Here is a 20,352-nt window from a genome sequence, read left to right as displayed (position 1 = left end):
ATGTATAACGATATATGTATGTATATGTATATGTATACGTTTATATATATATACGTACATGTATATATACGTACATATATATATATATATATATATATATATGTGTGTGCGTATATGTGTGTGTGTGTGTATATATATGTATTGTGTGTGTGTGTGTGTGTGTGTGTGTGTGTTCACTCTATACAGATTTGAAAATTTGTACACAGTGTTGCTGTTCAACTGCCATCTCATCCATGATTTTTTTTTTTTTTTTCCCCCACTAATTCATATAGAATGTCAACTTTCATCATGAGCTGGTGATATCTGTCTAAACTCGAATGAGGTCTGATTTCATCCAGGGACAATGATTCAACACAAATGTAGATCAGTGCTTCCAAAGTTTCTGGATGGAATAATGTGGCCACTTGCTTCAACTGCTGGCTCACTGTTTCCTCTGTTCAACTCACAGAGAGGGCAGGCTGAGGGGGCTGGCCATCCCTCCTGCACTGTGGGGGCTGGCCATGCCTCCTGCACAGAGCATGAAGATGGTCACCTACATTTCAGTGCAGCTTGCTGAAATGTTGGCGACTTATGGAAACAAATATGCATGTGTCTATAATCACACTGTGCAGTCATACCATGTATTCTGTGTACAGTTCTATGCACCGAATCATTGCATGTGTACCGTGTGGTTCAATACAAATTCATGTATTGTGGCACCCATACTTGGCAGGCATGATGGTATATGTCACATCAGTGCAAACTCCCACTATACTGTGGAAACTAAACTGATCATTAAATAAATTGAATGGGAAAAGTGTTATAATGCTGAGTGCATGTCAGCAGTGAAAAAGCATAATTGACTCAAATAAATGTCATTTTCAATGTCTGTACACCCATGCTTTATGTTCCAGAATGGAGCAGATGATGTGAAGAAGCACCGCTGGTTCAAGACAGTAGACTGGGAGGCAGTTCCTCTAAGAAAATTAAAGGTGAGTGTTGTTTCACAAAGTGTTTTTACTCGGTTCTCATAGTCTCTCTTTGTCTCGTTGGCTTCTTGGAAATTCCTTTTGGTGCAGTCCAGAAAGATATGTTTTTCCTTAGCTTTTGTTATTTCTGATTGAGTCATCAAGTCCATCTAGACCAGGTGTGGGCAACACTGCCACAATGGACTAAGATGGGGCAGGTTTTCGTGAAACCAGCCACCTCAGCAGGCCATTTTCCTGATGAACCCGTCCCCTGTATTTTAAGGTTCTGATCATCTATGACAGCATATGCTGAGTTGACAGGTAACAAACCTGCACCATCTTCACCCTTCATGCCCACCCCTGATCTTAGATCCACTTCATCCTCCTGATTGTAATGGGACCTGCAGTGTAATTCTGTGCACACTGGGCAGGAGGTGAGATAAACCATGCACATTTCATTACCTCACTCAGTAGCTGTGCTTTAGGAACAGTTCACTCAACAAGTAGTAATTCACAGGTCGTCTGTGTTTAACAATTTAGTTATCCAAGTTAATAATGTCATTATTTACGCAACCAACAAAGCATTAAGACAGTTTGTTATTGAAATAGAAAAAAGACTTGTATGGGTGCTGAGGCCTGTTGGTGCCAGTGCTCCAGATTCTGTAGTAAAGTGGCTGAGAGTGTCTGACAGCCCCTGGATGGCACACCAGTCTGTCACAGATTACTTCCCCAGCTAATAACCATTTACACCTTCGTGGACTGAGACAATACAGATAAAGTGTCTTGTCCAAGGATGAGACACATGTTGGATGAGAAGAAACTGCTCCTTTCATCACTTTGCTTCGTCTTGTGGCAATGACATCACTTCTTTTGAATTAAAGACTTGACTAACAAATTATAGACTTCCCCCCCATCACCAACAGCAGTTTGTCATGCAGAAATCATCTCAGAAATGTAGATTAAATTAGATTAGATAGAACTTTATTGATCCCTTGGGAAGACTCCCTCAGGGAAATTGAGGTTCCAGCAGCATTGTATAGCAGCATAGAGGGTAAGAAGCACACAGAGTATAAAAAGTGAAAGTATAAAAGAAAAACAGTTTGCAATACAAAAAGTTATTGGACCCAATGCATACAATATAAATACCAGAAATACTGATCAATACTGGTTTACTGGCTACTACTGTTCCTCTCTTTCCCGTCCTCTGTCTGAGGAGTTGTACAGGCTGATGGCCTGAAGGACAAAGGAGTTTTTCAGTCTGTTGGTCCTACACTTGGGAAGGAGCAGTCTGTGGCTGAAGAGGCTCCTCTGGTTACTGATGAGGGTGTGCAGAGGCTGACTGGCATCATCCATAATGTCCAGCAGTTTGTCCAGTGATCTGTTCTCTGCCACCATCACGAGTCCAACTTCATGCCAACCACTGAGCCAGCCTGCCTGATCAATATGTCCATCCTAGATGTGCTGCCCCCCAGCACACCACGGTATGAAAGAGGACGCTGGCTATTATGGACTGGTAGAACAACTACAGGAGTTTCCTGCAGCTGTTGAACGACCGCAACCTCCTCAGAAAGTCCAGCCTGCTCTGTCCCTTTCTGTACAGGTGGTTGATGTGGGTTGTCCAGTCCAGTTTTCTGTCCAGCCACAGCCCGAGGTATTTGTAAGAATCCACAGCCTCCACCTCAGCTTTAATGCAATTTCAGTGAATTCATCAGTGAAAGCTGGTAGAACTGTGATTTGTTTGTGATTACGTCTCCGGCTTCACTGTTTTATTGTGCCTAACATGCATAGAATATCCCCTGGTAATCAGTGATATCGATTTCATTTATGCATTTGATCAGTACAATGGTCATTGTTGTCTTTCGGCTGCCCTGTTTGGTCAGGGTCATCACAGTGGATCCAGTACAGATCCACAGTGGGATTTTGCGTACGTTTATGCCAAATGTCCTTCCTGATGCAACTTCAGTTTTAACTGGAGAAATCCACAGAGCCCTTGGTCTTCTTAAGAGGTCTCCCATTCAAGAGCTAACCAGGACCTACCCTGAGCTTCTGAGATCTAACAGGATCAAGCATACACAGAGCAGATTGGCTGCATCAGCACAATGAGCATTGATCTACAGAGAACCCAAAACCGATGAGGGTATGAAGCTATGCAGGCAAATTTTCAACTGTTGTAACCGATACTGAAAGCAAACTCCTGAGGGATTGCTTCATCCCCAGGTGATAAAACGATGATATGTATTGTGACAGACACAGTCAATATCGGTTAGAAAGCTGTTCAATAGAATGATCATAGGATTCACTGAAACACTTTAAATAACACACCTGGAACAGCACATCAGGTTATGCTGCATGAACAAACCCAAAACACTTTCCCCCCTTCACTCATAAGCAGCATGTTGGTCAAGTAGTTAGTGTGCTTGTTTCCAATGCGGAAGGTTCTGGGTTTGAGACTACCCCTGTCCATTCTCCATGTAGTATGAAGTTGCATCAGGAAGGGCATCCAGTGTATTAATAAAACATGCCAAATCAACAAGCAGATCCATACTGGATCTGTTATGGCCACCCCAAGTGATATGTCCTGTCAACCCTATATTGTGCCTTTTGTAATGTCTTACGGATTTCCACAGTAGATGGTCTCCCCCACTGAGTCTGGTCTGCTTGATATTTATATTTCTGTAAAATTATAAAACATGGAGGGACTTTTTTCTCCTCCTACCACTGTTGCCAGTGTGCATGGTGGTGGGGTATTTGTACATAGCACCTTGACTTGTGTTATGATGTAATGCTGTAAAAATTGAATCAGTGCTGAAAGGTAAAATAAGTGAAATGGCACTTTGCCAAAAGTTATGCATGTATAAAAGATGAAAATGTTTAGAGGAAATTAACAATAGTTATTATGTTCAATGATGTGGTCCTTCCTGTTTTTAATCATTCATATAATTATTTGCATATCGACATGACCTGTGCATACTCCATCTCCGCAGCCACCCATTGTTCCTAAAGTCTCCCACGAAGGCGACACGTCCAACTTTGATGTATATTCTGAGGATGACTGGAAGAAAGACCCCCCTGTGCCGCAGAAGGATCTAGAAATCTTCAAGAGCTTCTGAGGGATCAGCTCAGTTTACAGTATTTATTGATAGAAACTCCTTACAAATGCCACTTACATATTTGTGTAAAGTGATAGTACTGTCAGAGGTACCTTTTGTGTACAAAATACCAATTTAGTCAAGCTGGAGCTTTGTTTTAGAGTGATAATAGCTCCCCAAAGACAAACTCTAAGCACTTGATTCCATTCTGTATCACATTGCACATTTATAGATAATCTCCTTTTTATATTTTTGTTTGATGGGGAAAGGGGGATGACTCTGATACTGTTCATATGCAAAAAAAAAGTGATTCCTTTTAAACCAAATGACTGTTACCTTCTAAGTTTAACAAAAGAATCAGGTTGCTTTTTATATATACATACATAATATGTATGTGTGTGTTTTCGAAATAGATCTCAGCTGTTTGTTGTTAAATGTTAATGTTGCCTGGTGTAAATGTGTGTTAATAGACTCGAGACTTCATTCTGACCAGTGCTGTATTTGTATCAGCTGACCAGAAATCATCACTGTGGGATTTTTTTCTTTTTTTAAACTAATTTCCTTGCTGTTTGTTCTTATTAGTCAATGTTTTTTTTTTTATGTGAAAACCCATGAGCAGAACCACTTGAAAAAAGTGCTTTACCTTGTTTTTGTTGTTTTTGTCCCAATTGTTATTTACTGTTCCCAGATTATTTACATTTGATGTTACATATGCATTTGTTCAACAATTTCACAAACTTGTTTGTGCTCATTGTAAGTGTTGTCATGCCTTTGAGGCTCATTCCTATAAGATTGAAGATGTAGAGGTTTACTGTACAGTTCACCTGGTCAGTATTCATTATCATTTCCTTTTATGGTGTCATTTAGGCTTAAATGAGATGAATTTTCTAATGATCTTGGCCTTTAAAATAAAACTCAGTTATCAACATATGTCTTTTTATTTTGCTTCCATGAAAGTCAAAGTGATGATGATGATGGTGATTTAGTGCCTGGCCTGCTGGTACAGGTAATGTTTCATGTTTTGATCTCTGCTTACTGAATGTTGGCACGCTTCCATACAGATCTTCTCCAGATCTTTCAGGTTTGGAGTTTCAGCTCCCTCCAAAGATTTTCTATTGAGTTCAGGTCTGGAGACTGGCCAGACCACTCCAGGACCTTGAAATGCTTCTTACAGAGCCACTCCTTAGTTGCCCTGGCTGTGTGTTTGGGGTCATTGTCATGCTGGAAGACCCAGCCATGACCCATCTTCAATGCTCTTACTGAGGGAAGGAGGTTGTTTGCCAAAATCTCGCAATACATGACCCCATCCATCCTCGTCCTGTACCTTTTGCAGAAATGCATCTCCAAAAATGATGTTTCCACCCCCATGCTTCACAGTTGGCACTGTGGCTTGGACATGTGCTGGCTTGAGCAGGGGGACCTTGCTGCCCTGCAGGATTTTATCCATGATGTCGTGTGTTACTGATATAAACATTGTAACTGTGGTCCCAGCTCTCTCTGGGTCACTGACCAGGTCCTCCTCTGTAGTCCTGGGTTTTCTCAGAGTCATTCTTACCCCACGAGGTGAGATCTTGCGTGGAGCCCCAGAACCAGGAAGATTGACAGTTATCTTGTGTTTCTTTCATTTTCTAATAATTACACCAACAGTTGTCTTCTCACCAAGCTGCTTGCCTGTTGTCCTGTAGTCCATCCCAGCTTTGTGTAGGTCTATAATTTTGTCACTGGTGTCCTTAGACAGCTCTTTGGTCTTGGCTATGGTGGATTGGTTGGAGTGTGATTGTGTGTGAATAGGTGTCTTTTATACAGGTAACAAGTTCAAACAGGTGCAATTAATACAGGTAAAGTGCAGAATAGGAGGGCTTCTGAAAGAAAAACTAACAGGTCTGTGAGAGACAGAATTCTTGCTGGTTGGTAGGTAATCAAATATGCATTTCTGTCATCACACACTCATCTTTAATCACTTCAATTAAGGGTTGTGGTGGGCTGGAGCCCTGGACATGCAAATTAGTTATTTAAAATCATACAATAGGATTTTCAGAATTTTTTTGTCTTTTTTAAATTCTCTCACAGTTGAAGTGTACCTATGATAAAAAAAAATTACAGACCTCTCCAGCCATTGTAAGTGGGAAAACTTGCAAAATCACCAGTGGATGAAATACCTATTTGCCTCACAGTATGTATTGGACTTAATTTATATAAATCATACAGAAAAACAGTATGGCAAATCTGTCAAGCAAGCAGTTCTCAAAAATTGAGTGTCCATGCTGAAAGGAGACTAGTGAGGGAAGCCATCAAGACACCCATCACAGTGAGTAACCATGCATCATTGCATGATCACCTCGCTACAACACTCTCCTTTACTTTGGATAGTTTAGTCCAAGTTTTTAAATGCATCTACTTTCAACCTTGTAACTATACTATTCCACAGGACTAACCCCTCATTTACAAATATGTACTCCATCTTTGTCTTGCTAGTTTTCATTCCTTTACTCTCCAGAGCATATCTCCACCTCTCCAGGCTCATCTCAACCCGCTCACAACTCTCACTTGTCATCTGCAAACGTCATAGTCCATGGAGACTCCTATGTGATCTCATTTGTCAACTTGTCCATCACCACTGCAAACAAGAAAGGGCTCAGAGCTGGTCCTTGGTGTAATCCCACCTCCACCTTGAATGCATCTGTCATTCCTACTGCACATCTCACTGCTGTCACATTATCCTTGTACATATCTTGCACTACCTCACATACTTCTCTGAAACTCCAGACTTCCTCATACAATACTGCAACTCTTGGCACCCTGTCATAAGCTTTATTTAAGCCCACAATCACACAATGTCAGTCCTTCTGGCCTTCTCTGTGCTTCTCCATTGGTATTCTCAGAGCAAACATTGCACTTGTGGTGCTCTTTCTTGACATTAAACCATATTGCTGCTCACAGATCTTCACCTGTTTTCTAAGCTGAGCTTTGACAATTCTTTCCCATAGCTTCATGCTGTGGCTGATCAACTTTATACTTCTGTAGTTACTGCACCTCTGCACATCATACTTGTTCTTACTTATAAGGTTTTGAATAATCAGGTCCCATCTTATCTTAGGGACCTCTTAGTACCATATCACCCCAATAGAGCGCTTCACTCTCAGACTGCAGGCTTACTTGTAGTTCTTAGGGTTTGTAAGAGTAGAATGGGAGGCAGAGCCTTCAGCTTTCAGGCTCCTCTCCTGTGGAACCAGCTCCCAATTCGGATTAGGGAGACAGACACCCTCTCTACTTTTAAGATTAAGCTTAAAACTTTCCTTTTTGAAAAAACTTATAGTTAGGGCTGGATCAGGTGACCCTGAACCATCCCTTAGTTATGCTGCTATAGACTTACTCTGCTGGGGAGTTTCCCATGATGCACCCATTGTTTCTTTTTATTCACCTCTTTTTGCTCTGTATGCACCACTCTGCTTTTAATCATTGGTGATTGATCTCTGCTCTCTTCCACAGCATGTCTTTTTCCTGGTTCTCTCCCTCAGCCCCAACCAGTCCCAGCAGAAGACTGCCCCTCCCTGAGCCCGGTTCTGCTGGAGGTTTCTTCCTGTTAAAAGGGAGTTTTTCCTTCCCACTGTCGCCAAGTGCTTGCTCATAGGGGGTCGTTTTGACCGTTGGGGTTTTTCTGTAATTATTGTATGGCTTTTGCCTTACAATATAAAGCGCCTTGGGGCAACTGTTTGTTGTGATTTGGCGCTATATAAATAAAATTGATTTGATTTGAAAAATAGGAACCAGCACACTTTCTCTCCACTCCTCAAGCACCCTCTCACTTCCCAAAATTGTATTAAACAATTTGGTTAGAAACTCCACTGCCATCTCTCCTAGTCATTTCCATGCATCGACTGGAATGTCATCTGGACAATTTAACTTTCCATTCTTCATCCTCTTCATAGCTGCCTTCACTTCATCTTTATTAATCTGTTGCATTTTCTGATTTATTTCTCTCCACATCATCCAGCCTTTTCACTCTCATTTTCTTACTTCATCAGATGCTTAAAATATTCCCTCCACCTCCTCCTCAACACACTTACATTACCATCTGCATCCTTTGACACCCTTATCTGCTGCACATTCTTTAGTCACTCTGTCTGCCAGTTTGCACCTCACTGTTACAAATGAGTGACTGACACACTTTTGATTGCAGTATAATGCAAAATATACATTAAATGGCGTTTTCAATGGCCACAAAATCTGTAATCCGGATCAGATCCGGATGTTATGTTATATGATGTTATGACGCCTCACAGAGCGACTAACCGATCAAATGTTATGACTCCTCACGGAGCGGCTAACCGATCAAATGTTATGACAAGTCACAGAGTGGCTAACCGATTGAATGTTATGACCCATCATGGAGCTTCTAACCGATCGGATGTTATGATGCCTCATGGAGCAGCTGACTGATCAGATGTTATTACCCCTCACGTAAAGCAAAATTGCATTATTTGTCTTACATAAGTTCCACTAAAAGGACAAAACATACATCACTCACCATAAACTATTTATAAATTCGGATAAGCTGCCGTATCTTTCCTCAAGATGCAAACTGACTGACCCCTCAGGTCACTTCTGGGTCATGTTTGACATTTACTACATTCCCCTTCCATCAGATTTAGTACATTCCCCTTCCATCAGACTCTTGGGACTTTATAAATTTGTTTTGGGACTTTGTAAAAGTGTTCTGGGATTTGTAAGAGTGTTTTTGCACTTCCCAGCCACCATACCAAGGGGATGCCTGACTGTGAAGATAGATAATGACTTTTGGAAGGCTGGGGAGGACTGGTGAGCTGCCTAAGTGACTACACAGTGCAAATACAAATACAGGTGAACCTTGTTACCTCGTGCAAGTTGGAGTCCACAAAATTATCTGAAACCACAAGTTAATGAGGCTGACCAATAAAACTTAAAATCAACTTACCTTACTATATACATATTACAATACTTTCAACCATTTGAAGCGTGATTCCTTCTTAGATGGTGGTGATTTCTTCATCTGCAGTGGGTTTGAGATCTTCTTCCTCCTCGGACTGCTGCACTTCAGCAATGAGGACTTCATCAGTGCACACAATTCTGGATGATTCAAAGTTTTTGGATGTGAACTTCCTCCTTAGATCGTTCCCGCTGGTTCAGATTAGCCCGGAATTTATACACACACCTGCCCCTCCTGTGTGTGGCCAAGGGCCCCTTATACTTGCACCTGCCCCCCAAAAACTGTCAAATCAAAATGGACTTTTAGGGGTCCACAAATCGACCATGAGTAAAGCTGAGTTAACAAGTAACATGTACAAACCCAAATACAGGATGGTACAGAGAAAGCAGGGAGACATTTGAAGTTCTTCCATATGTTTCCATTTTCATTTATGTCTCATGTGAAAGGTTTGGAACTTTCCAAATAAAAAAGACAGTGTATGTGCCACTTGCCTCTTTGTGTGCATGTAGCATTGGAGTGGTTTCAGTCTCCTCTCTCAATAAATGGACACATGCCTGGTGCCTCAGCTGGATGTGATTGAGTTCTTTGCTTATCCTAAAGCTCTCTGGATAATGGCACATACACTGTTTCAAACTCTCCTTCTGTTGCTAACAGTGTCTTTCTCCCATGTACACGCGCACACACCTCTGGAGGATTCTGAGTTTGGTAAGGTAAGAGCTAAATCTTGCTGGCTTTCCTCAGTTAGTCCCCTGTGTTCCCAGCGCTGCCTGTCATTTTGTTCCCAGCACTCTTTACCCAGGAAACATACTTCATTCGATGAATTCCTCTGTTTGGCTGCTCTTCTCCCCTGACACTCTCTCGCTGTTTGGCAGTCCTTGTTTGCACATTAAGCCCGTTTAACCTTTCAACCTGTTGACACAGAGAGCAGCCTCGCTGGTGCTTTGTGGATGTTTTGCGGTGCAGCTATTGGAGACATCTTCTTGGCACCAGAGGAGGGAAACATTAAACACATGCGGATAGTTGTGAGATATTCAAGAGATTCATCATCCTGCTGGCCAGGGATGACTCCAAACACTGCTCCTTTGCTCTCTCCACCCCAGCCAATGAATCATTCTATTTCCTGGCACTTAAGGACATATTTAAATGGAAGACGTTATGACCATTGCAAAGCAATAGCTCATATGCTCACGTACCGTGTGGATGTTTATCGAAACATCTGCTATTTTTGACTCATATAGGTGAAGCAATTGTGTTGGCTAACCTGACTCCCAGGGCAGAGAAAGCAATCATTGTCGTCTCAGCCACTCACATGACCTCTCTGATAGATTTTGAGCCAATCATGGATAGGCATTTCACCAAATGGAAAAATGTCTCCTGAATAAATAATTTTGTTTTCTGGATGGTGTAGATTAACAGATGCATCTCCACAGCATCCAGTCTACAATCAAAGACATCTGCTGGTTTTTACAGAGGTCTTGGTTTTAAAAGTCTCACTCATTGTCATGCTTTCAAACAACACTGCTAGTTTTAGGTTGCAGACAACCTATTTCATTGAGGTGACTATGATAAACAGACTAGCTCTTGGCAGCAGAGGCCATACAGGTGGTCACCTAGAGCGCCACCTGCTGCAGGGGAGCTGCTGCAACCCCTACCCCCCAAAAGAAAACCCCAATACAGCCTTTGACATTAAAAGGAACCCCGACTATAAATACATGTTTATTCTATATGACTTGTTGTGATATTAGTAACATAACTATGGGACAAAATTTGCAAAAATAATGTCAAGTTTTATGATATTTTAAGAAACTTTATTTCTACATAGGTCGCCATTGTTGTTTGTAACGCAATGCATTCTGGGCAGTGATGTCAAACGGGGGCAGGGCTTCCCGTGTTTACATTACAACTAGCGGCGATTAGCAACGATGAGCTCCTCTGTTCACCCTTTTCAGTTCGAACCAGAGTGTGATCTGCAGTGTGAGGAAGAGAACTTTGAAAATACTGTCAGAAATAAAGATCAGCGCTCTGATCAAGCAAGAGTTGGCCATTGTAGGTGGTGTCTGTATGGGGGCTGCTTGCCGATGCCGACAGAGTAAGAGAGCGTCTGCTGCTCTTTCGCGTGTTTTAGTCCTATTTTCACTAGTTACTCGTGGACGATTTTTCTTCTTGTGGGAAAATATGACGGGCACTGCATCTGGTTTAAGACGTCGTTTGTATCCAGAAACACCAACAAGCTCCCTCATTAGCTGAGGTCGATGAAAAGCCTCAAATGCATCCACGTTGAAGTGACGTGAGCACAGCCACGGGTCTTTCGACAACTGCACTCTTCCACAAGCATCCTCCCACTTTTTCCTTAACTTTCTTTCTTTTGGAAAGCAATGAAGGCTTACCTCGCTTTCTTTGTTGCCCTTAGACTGAAAATTGAATCCAAAAGCCGCGCAATGTGGCATTTTATCTCAGTAGAAGAACTAGCTTTAACACTGTTTTCACTTGCATGAAAGATTTCAGAAACCTTTCCACGTCATCACCCCCAGAATGCATTGCGCAGGCAAAAACATGGTGGCCGCATTGTATTTAAATACATGATAAATGCTATTTTATATCATTCAAGACTTGTTCATGCACTTCTAACTATACGAGGTCTATTATCAATCAATCAATCAACTTTTTTTTCTTATATAGCGCCAAATCACAACAAACAGTTGCCCCAAGGCGCTCCATATTGTAAGGCAAGGCCATACAATAATTATGAAAAACCCCAACGGTCAAAACGACCCCCTATGAGCAAGCACTTGGCCACAGTGGGAAGGAAAAACTCCCTTTTAACAGGAAGAAACCTCCAGCAGAACCAGGCTCAGGGAGGGGCAGTCTTCTGCTGAGACTGGTTGGGGCTGAGGGAAAAAAAAAACAGGAAAAAGACATGCCGTGAAGGGGGGCAGAGATCGATCACTAATGATTAAATGCAGAGTGATGCATACGGAGCAAAAAGAGAAAGAAACAGTGCATCATGGGAACCCCCCCACAATCTACGTCTAAAGCAGCATAACCAAGGGATGGTCCAGGGTCACCCGATCCAGCCCTAACTATAAGCCTTAGCGAAAAGGAAAGTTTTAAGCCTAATCTTAAAAGTAGAGAGGGTATCTGTCTCCCTGATCTGAATTGGGAGCTGGTTCCACAGGAGAGGAGCCTGAAAGCTGAAGGCTCTGCCTCCCATTCTACTCTTACAAACCCTAGGAACTACAAGTAAGCCCGCAGTCTGAGAGCGAAGCGCTCTAATGGGGTAATATGGTACTACGAGGTCCCTAAGATAAGATGGGACCTGATTATTCAAAACCTTATAAGTAAGAAGAAGAATTTTAAATTCTATTCTAGAATTAACAGGAAGCCAATGAAGAGAGGCCAACACGGGTGAGATATGCTCTCTCCTGCTAGTCCCCGTCAGTACTCTAGCTGCAGCATTCTGAACCAACTGAAGGCTTTTTAGGGAACTTTTAGGACAACCTGATAATAATGAATTACAATAGTCCAGCCTAGAGGAAATAAATGCATGAATTAGTTTTTCAGCATCACTCTGAGACAAGACCTTTCTGATTTTAGAGATATTGCGTAAATGCAAAAAGGCAGTCCTACATATTTGTTTAATATGCGCTTTGAATGACATATCCTGATCAAAAATGACTCCAAGATTTCTCACAGTATTACTAGAGATCAGGGAAATGCCATCCAGAGTAACGATCTGGTTAGACACCATGCTTCTAAGATTTGTGGGGCCAAGTACAATAACTTCAGTTTTATCTGAGTTTAAAAGCAGGAAATTAGAGGTCATCCATGTCTTTATGTCTGTAAGACAATCCTGCAGTTTAGCTAATTGGTGTGTATCCTCTGGCTTCATGGATAGATAAAGCTGGGTATCATCTGCGTAACAATGAAAATTTAAGCAATACCGTCTAATAATACTGCCTAAGGGAAGCATGTATAAAGTGAATAAAATTGGTCCTAGCACAGAACCTTGTGGAACTCCATAATTAACTTTAGTCTGTGAAGAAGATTCCCCATTTACATGAACAAACTGTAATCTATTAGACAAATATGATTCAAACCACCGCAGCGCAGTGCCTTTAATACCTATGACATGCTCTAATCTCTGTAATAAAATTTTATGGTCAACAGTATCAAAAGCAGCACTGAGGTCCAACAGAACAAGCACAGAGATAAGTCCACTGTCCGAAGCCATAAGAAGATCATTTGTAACCTTCACTAATGCTGTTTCTGTACTATGATGAATTCTAAAACCTGACTGAAACTCTTCAAATAGACCATTCCTCTGCAGGTGATCAGTTAGCTGTTTTACAACTACCCTCTCAAGAATCTTTGAGAGAAAAGGAAGGTTGGAGATTGGCCTATAATTAGCTAAGATAGCTGGGTCAAGTGATGGCTTTTTAAGTAATGGTTTAATTACTGCCACCTTAAAGGCCTGTGGTACATAACCAACTAACAAAGATAGATTGATCATATTTAAGATTGAAGCATTAAATAATGGTAGGACTTCCTTGAGCAGCCTGGCAGGAATGGGGTCTAATAAACATGTTGATGGTTTGGATGAAGTAACTAATGAAAATAACTCAGACAGAACAATCGGAGAGAAAGAGTCTAACCAAATACCGGCATCACTGAAAGCAGCCAAAGATAACGATACATCTTTGGGATGGTTATGAGTAATTTTTTCTCTAATAGTCAAAATTTTGTTAGCAAAGAAAGTCATGAAGTCATTACTAGTTAAAGTTAATGGAATACTCAGCTCAATAGAGCTCTGACTCTTTGTCAGCCTGGCTACAGTGCTGAAAAGAAACCTGGGGTTATTCTTATTTTCTTCAATTAGTGATGAGTAGAAAGATGTCCTAGCTTTACGGAGGGCTTTTTTATAGAGCAACAAACTCTTTTTCCAGGCTAAGTGAAGATCTTCTAAATTAGTGAGACGCCATTTCCTCTCCAACTTATGGGTTATCTGCTTTAAGCTACGAGTTTGTGAGTTATACCACAGAGTCAGACACTTCTGATTTAAAGCTCTCTTTTTCAGAGGAGCTACAGCATCCAAAGTTGTCTTCAAAGAGGATGTAAAACTATTGACGAGATACTCTAACTCCCTTACAGAGTTTAGGTAGCTACTCTGCTCTGTGTTGGTATATGACATTAGAGAACATAAAGAAGGAATCATATCCTTAAACCTAGTTACAGCGCTTTCTGAAAGACTTCTAGTGTAATGAAACTTATTCCCCACTGCAGGGTAGTCCATCAGGTATCCTATCCAAAAGTATCCTACCTTATTATTTTTTTCAAAAACTATATGGATTTGATTCATATGTTTTTACGTCAGCCAAGCTTGAACCTTAGTGCGCATGCGTGAGTTTTTCCACGCCTGTCGGTTACGTCATTCGCCTGTGAGCACGTCTTGTGGGAGGAGTGGTCCAGCCCCCTTGTCGGATTTTCATTGTCGGGAAATGGCGGAATGATTTGGGCTTTTTTTTCCATCAGAATTTTTTCAGAAACTGTTAGAGACAAGCAGCTGGAAACCATTCGAAAAATTTATCTGGCACATCATTTCTAAACGGATGGCTGTGTGGAGCTGGAACCCTCATGAGCAATTTCTCTGGTTATCACAAGAGCTGGACATCAGCCATTTTCCAGCAGATTTCACTTTTAACAAGAGATTTTGTCATGGAAAGCCGCGCGGAGGCTTCGCGCGTCAGGACCGATTCGCTGATCAAGCGAGACAAAGGAACACCTCTGTTTCGGAGTGCCAGGGGACAAGTTGGGACATGCCCAGCTCTCCACAATTTCTCTTATACTCACTGGGCTGGTAAGCATTGAAAGCCGAGATAGGCATGTCCCAACTTGTCCCCTGGCACTCCAAAACGGAGGTGTTCCTTTGTCTCGCTCGATCAGAGAATCGGTCATGACGCGCGAAGCCTCCGTGCGGCTTTCCATGACAAAATCTCTTGTTAAAAATGAAATCTGCCGGAAAATGGCTGATGTCCAGCTCTTGTGATAACCAGAGAAATTGCCCACGACGGTCCCAGCTCCACACAGCGATCCGTTTAGAAATGATGTGGTGGTTTCTGCCTCTCGATGGCGGCTCGGAGGTCTATTAGAAAAGTATCCGACCTTATTATTTTTTTCAAAAACCATATGGATTTGATTCATATGTTTTTACGTCAGCCAAGCTTGAACCTTCGTGCGCATGCGTGAGTTTTTTCACGCCTGTCGGTTGCGTCATTCGCCTGTGGGCAGGCTTTGAGTGAGCACTGGTCCACCCCTCTATTTTTTGCATAAAATAAAAAGGTCGGATACTTTTCTAACAGACCTCGTATATATATATTTCTTTATTTCTTCCACAGCTTACAGCCACCACGATTCATCTTTTAACTTTGTGTTATGTCTGCAAAATCGCTCTTTCGCGCACTCTTGTTCTGCGTCCCAGGACAGCTCTGTACTCCTTCTCACTGGCTTCCTTTCCATCCACAGCTTCGCTGGCTTTATTTCCTCTGCGGCTTTAAACACACAGCCACTTTGACACCGTGATCCACCGTGTTAGTAATTCACCAATTCAACCCCAAAATTTTATTTCCATGATCACATGCTGCAGAGACCTGATGAACATGAAATGTAATTTTTTTCCCCACATTAATTTGGTGTCAGTGCTCCTCAAGATTCAGTAAGGCTAAAGGCCTTATAGGGATCATTTCTCTCTTAGGAGCATTTAGAGATCAGTTGAATTTGATTGAATATGATAAATATGTACTTATATATAATAATAAATAATGACTCTATGGTATTTTAATAATATTAGCAAAGACTGCAAAAGAATCCATATCTAAAATTTCACTCTGACTGTTAATGCATTGTCCAAAACACGTTTTCTTAATTACTGAATGTTATTGTTTCAGATTGTACAGATACACAGCATACCACATTTTTCCCTGGTGGGTTGATGGCAGACGTGGGAGGAAATGCAGAAAAGTGAGTCCAGCTTGTGCAGTTATGGCAATAAGAAACAGGTTCCAATGGCATTTCTGAAGGCTTCCATGCTGTGCTGAGTGGGGACCCAGACCAGCTTTCCACGAGCATCAACACATGACTTCACATTTGTAAAATGACACTTGACAAATGAAAAGTTTTAGATGTGGTTGCTTGATAGAAATAAAATAAAATTATAAACTGTACATGGTGCCGATTGCTTAACTGAATAATAACAAACATCTCCATTTTTCCTCTAGCAATGAGAATGTCTCTGTCAAAACAAATTAAGAGTTTGTGACTCACCCAAGTGATGTTTGTAACTTGGTCTCTAAACATCTCTGTACCTGAGAGGTAGTTTGATCTCACGACCCCTCAAGGTCATCCTGGTTTCCCCCTGGGAAGGAGGGGGTTGCAGAGGAGTACCTTGTGTAGACCCTGGAGTTGAGCTGCCCGGTAGTGCTGTAACCTCCGAGCCGGTCGGCGCAGGACTGGAAAGGGTCCCCGGCTGCATTGGGCTCCCACCTGGCGCGTGCGGCTGGTCCGCAGGCGCGATGTTCTCCGGAACCACCTGCAGATGTCTCCTGTTGCGACGCAGCATAGCGCCACCATCCGTCTTGATCAGATAGGAATGCGGTTCTCCTGATGGTCCGATGATTTCCGCTGGGGTATTCCACCCTCTCTCTCCATACAACATCACCCTGACTGGTTGACCCAGACATAACTCCGGGAGTGGGCGGGCAGAGTGTCTCCTGTTGTAGAAGTGCCTGTATGCCTTTTTGACCTTCAAATCGTTTTGTAAGACTAGGTCCCGTCCCACAGGATCTGACTGTAAGCTTGTCTCTAGCGTCGGCACAGGGGTACGAATCTGTCTTCCCAACATTAGTTGAGCTGGACTGACCCCAGTGGCAGTGATGGGTGTCGCTCGGTAGCTCATCAGAGCAAGTGATGGATCTGGCTGCTTGAGAATCCTCTTTGCGGTTTGGACCGCTCTCTCAGCTGCCCCGTTTGACTGGGGGTAGTGTGGACTGGAGGTCATATGGGTGAACCCATAAGCTTTAGCAAAGTCTCTGAATTCAACTGAAGCGAACTGCATTGCATTGTCGCTAACAAGCTCCAGTGGTATTCCCCATCTGGCGAAGATACCCTTTAAGCGATTGATGACCTGCAGGCTACTCGTGGAGGGCAGATGTGCCATCTCGATGTAGCATGAATAATAGTCTACCACAATCAGATAGCTCTTCCCGTTTAGCTCACACAGGTCTGCGGCAATCCTCTGCCACGGCCCTTCTGGAAGAGGTGTAGTAATAAGGGGGTCGCGTCTCTGCTTTGGCTTGTGTTCTATACAGAACTCACATTGCGTCACTATTTGCTTAATGTCGCCACTGATGCCCAGCCACCACACTGACAACTTGGCTCTCGCACGGCATTTTGTTAGCCCCTGATGGCCCCCGTGAATTTGGTTGAGGATGTTAGCCCTCTGTCGTGTTGGGACTACAATTCGGTCCTCATACAGTACTAGTCTGTTTGACTCTGAAAGGTGGCTCCTAGCGGTGTAGAACCCGGGAGAGGATGGGAACTCGGCCAATTTGCGTGGCCAACCACCTCGGATGCATGTGATAACAGTCTGAAGATCCCGGTCACTTTGTGTGGCTTCTCGTATCTCAGAGAGTCTGTCCACTGACACCGGTTTGTTCGTCACCACCCCTCTGACATACGCCTCCACCTCCTGGTCCATGTCTGACTCTGCTTCCTGACTTAGAGGGCTTCGAGACAGTGTATCAGCCACGACCATTTGTTTCCCAGGAACATGCACAGCCGTCACATTGAACCTCATTAGGCGCATTAACAGTCTTTGGCACCGCAGTGGTGCTTTGTCCAAATCATACACGTTAATTAGCGGTACGAGTGGTTTGTGGTCTGTCTGGAGGAGGAAGCTCTCCATCCCCTGCACATACCTCGTGAACCACTCGCAGGCCCACACTGCTGCCAGGCACTCCTTTTCAATTTGCGAGTAGTGATTTTCTGTCTCATTTAAAGTATGTGAGCAGGCGACAGGTCTCAAAATGCCGCTGTGATCTTGCAGCAGTGCTGCTCCCAAGCCATAGCTGCTGGCATCCGCACTCACAACCGTCTGGCGTCTTGGGTCATAATATGCAAGCGCAAGTGCAGATAGGAGCATAAGCTTTGCTTTTTCCAGTGCCTGTTCCTGGAGCTCGCTCCACACCCACACGTTCTCCTTCCTGAGCAGCTCATTGAGCGGGTGCAGTTTAGTGGACAGGTCAGGAAGGAACCTCCCCACATAGTTAATAAGCCCCAACAGCTGGCGCAACTCCCCAACATTGGTCGGTCTGGGCATTTCCGTGATGGCCCTGACCTTGTTTGTGCCACTTGCGCTAATTATGTGTCCAAAGTAGTGGAGTTCCTCCTTACCAAAGTGACACTTGGCTTTATTTAACTTCAGGCCCGACTGCTTTATAGTGCACAGGATGGACTCTAAGCGTCGGTCATGCTCCTCCTCGCTCGATCCACACACCAAGATGTCATCCATGACCACAACGACTCCATCATGGTTCTTGAGCAGTTCTGATATCAGCCGCTGGAAGATCTTCGCCGCTGACGAGATACCGAATGGCAGGCGGCGGAAACAAAACCTGCCCATTGGTGTGATGAAGGTAGTCAGTAGCTGGCTACCTGGGTCCAAGGGAATCTGCCAGAAGCCACTAGTTGCATCCAGCATGGAGAACACCTTGGTTCCGGCCAACTTTGGAGTGATGTCGTCGAATGTCGGCAACATGTAGCGCTCCCGCTTAACTGCCTTATTTAAGCGCTTAAGGTCGACACACACCCTGATGGAGTCTGAATTTTTCTTCGCTACTGGCACCATGGGCACGCACCAGTCAGTAGGCTCCGTCACCTCCCTGATGACGCCCATGTTCAGCATCCTTTTTAGTTCAGCCTCCACTTTGGGTAGGAGGGGAAATGGCACATGGCGGGGTGTCACTGTGGCGTAGGGTTCAGCATCAGCCCTCAATTTAATTTTAACTGGGTCACAGTCCATCAGCCCTATGTCTCCAAACATGTCGCTGAGCACTTCGGTACTAACTGCACCAACACGCACTACGAGGCCCATTTGTTTGGCCACGCATCTCCCCAGTAAGTTTTGTGTGAACAGTCCATGAATGACTGTTATCCAAAATGAGTATTTTTGCCCTTTGTATTGACTGGTGGCTAGGAATTTACCCATACACTTCACTTCCCCTCCCGGGCTGCTTGCATTGGGTCTGGTCCTAACCAGTCGGGGTTTCTGGGGCAGGCTGTGGAACGTGCGCTGAGACATTATGGTAATGTCAGCCCCAGTGTCAATTTTAAATTCCACCGGACTGCCATTCACCGGCAATGTTACATGCCATTCATCGTCTGACCCAGGTTGGATTTGCATTTACGACATCTTTTATTTTTCGCTGGGCATGTTTCATTCCCCCTGTGTCGCCTGTTACATCAAGTGCATGTTTCCTGTACATCATATTTGTTTTTGTTTTGCCCCAGCCATCCACTTTTGTTCTTTTTTGTGTTATGTTGCTGCTCCCCTCGCCTCACTGCATCCACTGAGCATTCAGCCCTCATCGCTGTATTTTGTTGTTTGATTTGTTCATTCTGTCTTGCGATCTGAATGGCTTTTTCAAGCGTCAGGTCCGGTTCCAGCTGTAGCTTTTGAGACACATCACAGTCCAGTATGCCTATGACAATTCTGTCCCGAATGTTCTCATCTTTAGCTTGGCCGAACTCGCAATATTGGGCCAGTTCATACAGGTTTCTTACGAAAGCCTCTACAATCTCCCCAGGGCGCTGTGTGCGTCTATGGAAGCACGCACGGTCATGAATCACATTGCATTTCGGCACAAAATGTTCATCAAATTTGCAAAAATTACCACATCAAAGTAATTCTCCTCTTCCTCACTCTCATACGTGAAGGACTCGTAAATGGGCTCCGCTTCCCTCCCCATTGCATAAAGAAGGGAATTTATTTGTACCACATCAGGCTCTTTATCAAGTTTGGTCGCCACACGGAACCTGCTGTAACGCCGCTTCCACGTCGGCCACTCCGCCGGTTTTGTGAAGTCAAACTATTCCGGTGGTCCAAATTTTGCCATCTCCGTCGGGCGTCCTGTTCGTCAGACTTCTGACACCATGTCACGTTAATGAAACGCGGAAAGGAACTGCTCAATAACTCCTTTTATTGTTGAACTTCTCGGAGGATTCACATAGTATATCCTCTTAGCATGGCACCGCTAACAACAACCCCCGGTCTCGCCATGATGACGTAATCATCGCGACT

General features: G+C 43.4%; 2 protein-coding genes across 3 annotated transcripts in view; one reads left to right on the top strand and one right to left on the bottom strand.

Moving 5' to 3' along the window:
• Positions 1-4,964, top strand: part of prkx (protein kinase X-linked) — a 109,332-nt gene extending 104,368 nt beyond the window's left edge. For both annotated transcript variants that reach the window (XM_034173541.1, XM_034173533.1), the window contains exons 7-8: positions 894-971; positions 3,932-4,964. In XM_034173541.1, the coding sequence (XP_034029432.1) occupies positions 894-971; positions 3,932-4,057 (204 nt within the window). In that variant the 3' untranslated portion in view covers positions 4,058-4,964. The remainder of the gene's footprint in view (positions 1-893; positions 972-3,931) is intronic.
• An 11,380-nt stretch (positions 4,965-16,344) lies between these two features.
• Positions 16,345-19,095, bottom strand: LOC117511768 (uncharacterized protein K02A2.6-like). The gene has a single exon (XM_034171701.1). It carries the CDS (start codon positions 19,093-19,095, stop codon positions 16,345-16,347), a length of 2,751 nt encoding a protein of 916 aa, XP_034027592.1.
• Positions 19,096-20,352: the final 1,257 nt, after the last annotated feature.

The sequence above is a fragment of the Thalassophryne amazonica genome, chromosome 1 (assembly GCF_902500255.1).
Source record: "Thalassophryne amazonica chromosome 1, fThaAma1.1, whole genome shotgun sequence".
In the NCBI taxonomy this organism is placed as follows: Eukaryota; Metazoa; Chordata; class Actinopteri; order Batrachoidiformes; family Batrachoididae; genus Thalassophryne; species Thalassophryne amazonica.
Note: the sequence above shows the minus strand (reverse complement) of the source record. Positions and strands in the feature narration are given on the sequence as shown.